Source organism: Apus apus, chromosome 21 (genome assembly GCF_020740795.1).
Source record: "Apus apus isolate bApuApu2 chromosome 21, bApuApu2.pri.cur, whole genome shotgun sequence".
Lineage (NCBI taxonomy): Eukaryota > Metazoa > Chordata > Aves > Apodiformes > Apodidae > Apus > Apus apus.
In genome coordinates, this window is record NC_067302.1 from 4029380 (window position 1) to 4038162 (window position 8783).

Below are 8783 nucleotides of genomic sequence, written 5' to 3' on the forward strand. Positions count from 1 at the left end.
CTAACTGGGAGCTCCCTCCCCAGCACCTGCTGTGTCAGCTGCTTCCCAACCCCAAGCCCAGCAATAAAACCCTGCTGGGGCAGAGACTTGGCCACAGCACGGGGACACCTCTGCTGACAGAGGGTGGCCCTGCGCCCTGCCCCACACCCTGGGGACTGCAGCCATGCCCACCCTGCAGCTCCCAACCCCAGCTCGGGTCAGGATGCCAGAACCAGGCAATTCCTGCAGCTTTGCTCCTGCTGTGGGGCTGCAGAGCTGGACGGGGCCACCCCACCTCTGCCCAGCAGCGACAGGGACAGGTCAAGGGAAGCTGCTGCTCAGGTGCCCACCTGGTCCTGCCAACCCCAGCCCTGGTCTCGGTCCTGGCCAGGCCCTTTCGCTTTGCTGTTGCTTTTTTTTTTGGGCTTGTTTGTTTGCTGCATTTGCTGACTCGGCGCAGCCCTGCTGCCCGCCTGACTCATCCCGCAGCTCCGGGCAGCACACGGCTCGGGGCACGGCCACGAACTGCACACACAGCAGCACCAGCTGGAGCCCACCCTGGTGGCGTGGCAGAGCTCCCACCATCTCTGCTGGATGCAGAAGTGCTGGCACAGGCAGGCAGAGGGGCCACACATTGTCCCCCCAGATCCTGCCTGTGCCAAGAGGGGTGACGTGAGCACCCCAAGAACGGCAGAGAGCCCCAAAGACACCTCCTGTGCTCATGGGAATCCCCCAAAATGTCCTGCAGGATCAGAAGGAGGTCGGAGGAGCTTTAGGGTCTGTCTCGGGTTTGCAGGGCTGGTCTCCCCGGTGTGGTTTCTCCTCCCAGATTCTCTCCCTTCTCTCCCCGCAGCTCTGCCAGCCCCAGCCCGGCAACACGGGGTGTTGGGGGGCCGCGACAGCCCCGTCCCCATCCCCCCCAGCATGGATTCCCCATTCCCCAAGGCCAGGGGCTTCGTCTCCAGCGCGGAGCTGAGCATGAAGCAAACGGTGCCGAGCGCGCCGGGGCCCGAGGGCAGGTCCCGCTTCCAGAAGGTCTCGCTGGTGTCGCGGCGGCTGGAGAGCAGCGGGAGCGCCCGGGGCCGGGAGGGGAGTCCCTCCCGCGTCTCCCTCCTGCTGCAGGCCTGGGAGAAGGAGATCGTGGAGAAGACGGCGCCCGGCCCGGGCAGCCTGGCCCCGCGGGAGCGTTCGTCCTCCTCCCTCAGCCTCCTCAAGGACTTCACCGCGCACGGCCCCGTCTTCTCCCAGGTGTATTCCCCGGCGCAGAAGCCCCGACGGCAGGACGAGCGGGGGAAGGCGGGGGAGGGCGATGGTGTCCCCCCACCCGTGGTTCCCCCCCGTGAGACGCCGGTGCACCGGGAGAGCTACGTGCACGGCACCCTCCTCCCCATTCGTCCCTCCGAGATCCCCAAGGCGGGTCCCGGGGCAGGGGCCGGTGCTCCGCGCACCGCCGAGCCCGGTTGTGTCCCTGCCGTGCCCAGACCCCGGCAGGTCACGGTGCTCCGGACAGGCAGGGACGCAGCCGGGGCTGAGCTGGGGCCGGTGGGGACACGGGAAGCCCGGAACGGGATGCACGACGCTGCCGGTGCCACCACGGCCCCGCCACAGCGGGAGAGCCACGGGCAGGATGGCAGCAGCTTCACCGGCACCGTGGCGAGCACTGAGAGCTCCCCGGGCACCACAGAGACCACCGGGCTCCCGGCCGAGGGATCCCCTGGGGAGAACCACTCGCCACAAGCTGGAGCTGTGCCAGTGAAACCAGCCCAGAGGGACAGTGACAGGCCCGGGAACCCCCAAACCAGTACAACCAGCTCCCCACAGTGTCCCTTGGTGGGCTCTGGTGGCCAGGCTGATCCAGCTGGAGCAGGAGAGGGAAGCACAGCAGAGGAGGATGGCACCATTTCAGCCACACCACCGAGGACAGAGACCCCCCCAGGAGCTGGCAGCACCCCTGAAAACCCCTCCTCAGAGCCAAGTGATCCAGAGTCTTCATCTGAAGCAGCAGCACCTCCAAAGGCTGAGCCTGAATTGGAGGAGGGAGAGATGACAGAAGACCCCCAGGGCATGGCTGAAGAGCCCAAGAGCAGCCCAGAGCCCCCTGCCGAGCCCCCAGCTCCTGACCCCCCATCCGAAAGCCCCCTGGACACTACTGAGGAGGACCCCGAGCTGCTGGTGGACATGGAGATCTTCGTGGACACGCTGCGCAACATGGAGCCCTCGGAGATGCGGAAGGTGCCCAAAGCCCCGCGCCAGCCCCGGCCCTCAGCCCTGGGCCGCTGTGCCCCCCTGCCCCCCATCCAGGAGGACGGCGTGGTCCCCCGTGGCCCCCTGCCCCTGCCCCAGGCCCTGCACGAGCTGCTGGCACGGGGGACCACGGGCGACAGCCCCGAGGAGGAGCTGGAGATCGAGAACCCCTACCTGAGCCCCGAGGAGCGGGCGCTGGCCAGGACCCTCCGTGGGGTGTCCCGGGACAGCGTGGCGGGTGATGGCCGCGTGGAGGGGGACTCGCTGCTGGGGACACTGAGGCACGTGGGGGCAGAGGAGAAGGGCAGGTTGTTGGGCGGGGGCTTGGGCGAGCGCAGCGTCCTGTTCCGAGGGAACGTGCTGAAGGGAATGGCGCTGCTCTCCCACTTCCTGGAGCAGCGGGCGGCCGCGGCTGAGGAGCCCAAGCCTTACTCCCGCCTGGACAACAGCGTGCTCTACAGCCGCTTCGTCACCCCCAGCACTGTCCCCTCCGGGGACACGGGCTTGCCCACCCCCAGTGACCACAATGGGCTGGGCCCTGGTGGCCATCCAGGCCCTGAGATGGCCGTGCTGGAAGCCCCAAGTCCTGGCTCCATCTCTCCTGTGACTGAAGAGCCAGAGAACACCATGGACCTGTGCCTGCCTGATGTCCTGGTGAGTTTGGGAACGTGGCGCTGGGGAAGGTGCTCTGTCCCCTCAGGAAGGTGGTGGGAGCCCAGCCCTGGAGCATCCTTCCGTGTTCCTAGCACATGGATTGTGCTTTCTGTCAGAGAGGTCATGGGGTGAAAGCCCCTGGTGTGATGGGACAGTACTGGGATGGGTGACAGGAGGGTACCAGAATGGGTGACAGGAGGGTACTGGGATGGGTGACAGGAGAGTGCTGGAATGAGTGACAGGAGAGTGCTGGGATGGGTGATGGAGGGTCCCGGGGCAGGTGGCAGGGGGTGGCAGGGCAGGCGGGGAGGCTGTCCCCAGCAATGAGGGATTCTTGAGGTGTGGCTGCTCGGGGCAGTGGGAGGGTTTGGCAGACACCAGACACAGGCTGTGGCTTTCTGGGACTGTGGGGAGATGGCTGGTGCAGCTGATGTTCCTCTGTGCTCCTCACTTGCCCGTCCTCTCCGGTTTTCACAGCAGGAGGACGAGGAGGGCTTCAAGAAGATCAACATGAGACCTGGCAAGGTACAGGGAGCGTGGCAGGGCCGGGCTGGGCTGGCTGGCTGGGGCCCAGTGTGGTGTGGTGCAGTGTGGTAGGATGTCCCTGCTGTGTCCCCCCCTCCCAGATCATCCTCTTCTCCGAGGCTGGATTCGCGGGCCAGAAACGGGAGATCTGGGGTGATGTCCCCGACGCCACGTCCTGGGAGCTCTCACACACCATCTCCATCCGAGTCATCCGAGGCGGGTAGGGGCCGGGAGGGAGGGGGAGGAAGTGGAGGAAGGGCTTGGCCAGGGCTCCCCACAGTGGGGGTGGTGACCTGCTCCCAGCCCGGGGTTCGGGAGTGACCGTCCCACCCCACCAGTGCTAATTGCTGCGGCTGCCACCCAGCACGGCAGCGGCGGGACCTCCCCACCCACGCTCTGCCCCGAGGCTCCGGGTGGCTGTGGGTAGAAAAGCAGGGCTTCCCCTCCTCTTCCCACCCTGCTCCCAGGTGGGTGATGTACGAGAAGCCGCGGTTCCACGGGCGCAAGTGTGTGTTGGCTGAGGGGGACGTGGAGATCAACAACCCCTGGACGGCGTTCGGGCAGCCGGGCGGCAGCCGCCCCTTCCGCATCGGCTCCTTCAAGCGGGTGGTGCGGGTGAGCGCGGAGACCCCCGAGCCTCCTGTTCCCCACCCCCTCTCCCATCTCCCAGCACCCACCGAGGAGGGGCTGCCGTTCCGTGCCCCGTAACCCCGCTCTGCCCCGCGCCAGGATTACCGCACCCCCGAGATCAGCCTGTTTGCCGAGGAGAACGGCGAAGGAGCCCGGCTGAAGTTCACCGGCTCGGCCGAGGACACTCGCACCCGGGGACAGCCCCTCGCTGCTGCCTCCATCATCGTCCACTCGGGCCTGTGAGCGGGACCCCCAGGGCTGGGTGGGTGCCACAGGGGGGCTCTGGCACGGGCTGGAGTGGGGTGTGATGCTTTTTCCCCCTCTTCCCCAGGTGGCTGGTTTACTCCAAGCCTTTCTTCGATGATGATCCCTACGTTTTGGAGCCGGGCGGGTATCCCAATTTAAAGGCTTGGGGAGCCAAGGACCCATCCATCTGCTCCATGCACCCCATCAGGATGGTGAGTGACAGTTATGGGGGTGCTGTTCCTGGTCCTGTGAGGGCTCAGTGTGGGAATGTGCCAAGGGTGGCACTGGGACATGCTCCCAGGGGTTAGTAGTGGAAAGCAACAAAGTCCAAAAGAGCTTGTTCTTGAATGAAAATGAACTAAAAATCAGGTCAGGCTTTGAAGGCGAGGGGAGGAATGTGATGTTCCCCCCCCCCGTCCACTCCAGCCACCACAGCCTCACCGGGGCTTTTTCTCCTTCCAGGGCTGCCCTGTTGTGGAGAGACCTGGAGAGCCACAGGTGAGACCCTGGCCAGTGCCTGGGAGGCCAGGGGGCTGGGATGGCCATGGGACCACCCTCACCCTGCCCTGTCCCCAGGTGCTCATCTACGAGGCCACCAGTTTCCAGGGCCGCAGCTTCACCATCAGTAGAGACATCTACGACCTGAAGAGCCTGCCCGGGCCAGCACTGCCCACCGTGGGCTCCCTGCGTGTCCTGGGTGGCTGGTGAGCAGCGTGGGGTGAACAATCCCAGCTGGAACAGGCTGGGAAGGTGATGGTTGGAAGGAGGAGCTTCCTGGAGCTGTGGGTTGGCTGCAGGAAGCCTGGGGGAGATGGTGGCACTGGAGAGGTGGGGATGGTGTCCCAGGGAGATGCTCTGGAGACCTCAGTGCCTGCCTCTGCTGCAGCTGGGTTGGCTACGAGAAGGAGGGATTCCGTGGTCACCAGTACCTGCTGGAGGAAGGGGAGTACCAGGACTGGAGGCACTGGGGCGGCTACGGCGAGGAGCTGGTGTCCTTACGGCTGATACGGACGGTGAGGGCAGGGCTGGTGGCACCACTTGGGGACAGCCCCAGTGTGGGCAGGGAAAGCCAACCCCCTATTCCCACCCTCAACCCCTCAAAGGAACGTTAGGTGGCTGGGCCTGGCCTGAGATCCCCCAAACTCATCACATGCAGAGGTCTCAGCGCCCAGAGCTGCTCCCAGACCCCAGCCCTCTTTCCTCCCAACAGACTGAGGGGCTTTTATGGGGGGGGGGGATGTTTTCCATCTCCTGGTAGGACTTCTCCGACCCAGCACTGGTCCTTTTCGAGGCCATGGACTTCGAGGAGGGCCCGAGTGTGGAGCTGAGCGAGGCGCTGCCCGACACGCAGCTGGCCGGCTACGGCAGCGTCACCCAGTCCATCCACGTGCTGAGCGGCGTGTGAGCGCGGGGACAGGGGACAGGGGGGGCTGGAGGGGGGGTCAGGGTGTGTGCTGAGCCAGCACCCACGTTTTCCTGGCAGGTGGGTGGCCTACGAGGGCACCAACTTCTCTGGCGAGCAGTACATCCTGGAGAAGGGGGTGTACCGCAACTGCGAGGACTGGGGTGCCACCGACTGCCGCATCGCCTCGGCACAGCCCATCCTGCAGGTGAGAGCAACAGACACCCCCCCACCCCCCTCCTCCCCAGCCATGGGACACACGGGTGTCACTGGCCAAGGGGCTGGTGGGGACCCGGGGCAAGATGCCAACCAGCCCCTCTCTGTCTGCTTCCAGGTCGGGGAACACAACCTCCATTTCGTCTCCAAGGTCAGGGGCGGCAGATGGGGAGGGGGATGTGACGCCCTACCCCAGGGAATGTGGTTCCTTGGTGGGGTGGTGGTGGTGCTGTGCCCCCCTCACCGAGCCCCTCTGCTCCCCCTCCCCAGATCCTGCTCTTCTCAGAACCTGACTTCTTGGGGGACCACGTTGCCTTTGAGGAGGATCAGGATGCCCTTCCCGACACCTTCATCCCACGCTCCTGCAGAGTCCGGGGGGGCAGGTGGGGTGTCCCCAGGCTCTGCTGCCTCCAGCCTGGGACAGAAACAGGGAGAGGGTGGGCAGGATGTGGGTGCTGGGGGGCACAGGAGGGATGGATGCCCACCATGACGGCCGTGTCAGCCCTGTTGTGCTCCTCCCCACCAGCTGGATCCTGTTTGACGGGCAGGACTTCACAGGGGAGCAGCACGTGCTGTCAGAGGGCGAGTACCCCACGCTCAGCGCCATGGGCTGCCTCTCCTCCACTGCCATCTGCTCCTTGAAGAAGGTCCCAGTGGTGAGTTCCAGCCCCTCCTTCCCTTCCCACCAGCAGAACCCCTCCAGGAACCCCGTTTTTCCCCTTCTGTGGGTACCCCCCTGCAGGCTCTCCAGCCTTGGTGCCTTTCTGCACCCCTGGCTGCTCGGTCCTCCTGCTTTCCCCCCTTCCACCTCATCTCTTACCCCATCCCACAGTTTTTCTCAGAGCCTTCCATCTTCCTGCACGGGCTGGAGTGTTTTGAGGGGAAGGAGATCGAGCTGAACAACGAAGTGAGGAGTCTCCAGGCAGAGGGATTCAACAACCACGTGCTGTCGGTGCGAGTCAAAGGCGGGATGTAAGTGAGCACCAGCCCTGCCCTCCCCCAGCTGTGGGTGCCACCTGCCTGGGGGTGACCGTGCTCTCTGCCTGTCCCATCCCATCCCATCCCTCACAGCTGGGTGCTGTGTGAACACGGTGACTTCCGAGGCCGCCAGTGGCTGCTGGACTGCACTGAGATCACCAACTGGCTGACCTACAGTGGGCTCCAGCACGTGGGGTCCCTCTACCCCATCCGCCAGGTGAGTGCTGGGACAGGATGAGGGGGTGAACCCCGAAACCTGGAGGCAGGTGGCTCACATGGAGCTAAAGAGCTGCTGATCCTGATGGCCAGGAGGAGGATGTGGTAGTGGCTGTGGGTGAGCTGGGAGAGGAGCAGGACATGGCCAGGGGAGGAGCAGCACACTGCTGGCAGCTCTGGCCCATGCAAGGTCCCACCAGCCCAGCATTGTCCCCACAGTCCCTGTCCCCTGCCCTGGGAGTGGCAGCCTTGGCAATGAAAGGCTCCCCAGGGGCAGGTGCCTTGCAAAACACCCTGGCATCCTGGAGCTGTGCCCGTGCCAGCCAGGACAGACAGGCCAGGGCCACAGCTGTCACCTGGGGAGATGCAGGGAGCCCTGAGGGGACAGGCAGGACCCTCCCAGCAGCCACCCCAGGAGAGTAGGGTCCTCCCTACTCAAAGCCACCAGCCGAGTGAAGTCCAGCCATGGCACCCGGGGCCAGAGGTGCAGGCAGCTGAGCTTTTTGGTGCAAAAAAAGGTTTCTCTCTTGCCAGAGACGGATCTATTTCCGCATCAGGAGCAGGGAGCTGGAGCTCTACCTCTCCGTCCCCGATGACGTGGAGGACATGAAAGCAGGACGGGTGGTGGTCTCCAGCCTGAGTGAGCAGAGCAGCTCCATCTGGTACTACGAGGATGGGCTGATCAAGAACCAGGTCAGGGCTCACATGTGACAGCCAGAGCCAGGGAGGGGACCTGGGGAGCCCCGGGGAGGACCTGGCTGGATTCCTGGTGGGTTCTCCCCACGCCCCAGAGATCTTTTCAGGCTGAAACAGCCTTTCCCAGCATCTCTCCTCAGCCTTGTCCCTGAAGATCAGTTGATTCTGTCCTCCCCAAGTCTCCCCTGAAGCTGTGAAGGCATTTCTGCCTCCCTTCAGGAGCTTTTGTCACCCTAATCACCCCCTCCTCTCACTGAGGACTTTTCCTGCTCATGCCATGTCCCAGCTGCATTTACAGGGAAACCCCTTGGAGCTCCAAGCCTCTGTGCTGGGTGGAGGTGCCAGAGAGGAGCAGGCTGACGTGGCCACCACCCCTCCTTGCAGGTTGCCCCCAACATGAGCCTGCAGGTGATCGGGCCGGCCGGGAAGGGCGCCAAGGCTGTGCTGTGGTCTGAGAGCCGGATGCCGCGTCAGACCTGGAGCGTCGATTCTCAGGGCCGGATCCACAGCCAGATGTTTGAGGACATGATCCTCGACATCAAGGGTGAGGCCTCAGCACAGGAGCTGCTGCTTTCCCTGGGAGCCCTCCCAAAAAAACGGGGGGCTTGGCCATGAGATGGGGCACCCACCCCCTCACTGCCAGCGGGAGCAGGGATTCCCCTCCTGAATCCCTCCCCTCTTCCCCAAGGTGGCCGATCCTACGACCGGGACCACGCCATTGTCTGGGACATGGCTGAGGAAAGACCCACACAGATCTGGGACATACAGGTGCTATGAGGGGCTGGGCCTGTGACCCTCACACCCAGGATTGCCACAAAGCAGGATGGGGACACCCTGCCAGCGTCCCCACGCTGGGACAGGAGGCCTCCCACCCCACAGCCCCCTCTGCTCCCACTGCTGGGGTGAAGGGTGCCCACCATCCCCTCCTGTATATGCCTCACGAAGGACCCCATGGACACAACAGGCACAGAACCCTCTGGAGAGCAGCAGAACCCCT

General features: G+C 64.7%; 1 protein-coding gene across 1 annotated transcript; it reads left to right on the plus strand.

Moving 5' to 3' along the window:
• The first annotated feature begins 903 nt into the window (after nucleotides 1–903).
• On the plus strand, nucleotides 904–8563 carry CRYBG2 (crystallin beta-gamma domain containing 2). Its single transcript, XM_051638286.1, has 19 exons — nucleotides 904–2877; nucleotides 3355–3402; nucleotides 3504–3622; nucleotides 3870–4017; nucleotides 4132–4271; nucleotides 4364–4490; nucleotides 4741–4776; nucleotides 4855–4982; nucleotides 5165–5291; nucleotides 5537–5679; nucleotides 5762–5888; nucleotides 6015–6047; nucleotides 6167–6279; nucleotides 6423–6552; nucleotides 6729–6868; nucleotides 6968–7091; nucleotides 7625–7783; nucleotides 8171–8330; nucleotides 8475–8563. Exons 1-19 carry the CDS (start codon nucleotides 904–906, stop codon nucleotides 8561–8563), a joined length of 4065 nt encoding a protein of 1354 aa, XP_051494246.1.
• Nucleotides 8564–8783: the final 220 nt, after the last annotated feature.

Coding starts and splice junctions, on each gene's coding strand:
- CRYBG2 (XM_051638286.1), top strand. CDS start 904: ATGGATTCCCCATTCCCCAAGGCCAGGGGCTTCGTCTCCAGCGCGGAG. Junction 2,878..3,354: donor TGTGCCTGCCTGATGTCCTG/GTGAGTTTGGGA, acceptor CGGTTTTCACAG/CAGGAGGACGAGGAGGGCTT. Junction 6,048..6,166: donor ACCTCCATTTCGTCTCCAAG/GTCAGGGGCGGC, acceptor CCCCCTCCCCAG/ATCCTGCTCTTCTCAGAACC.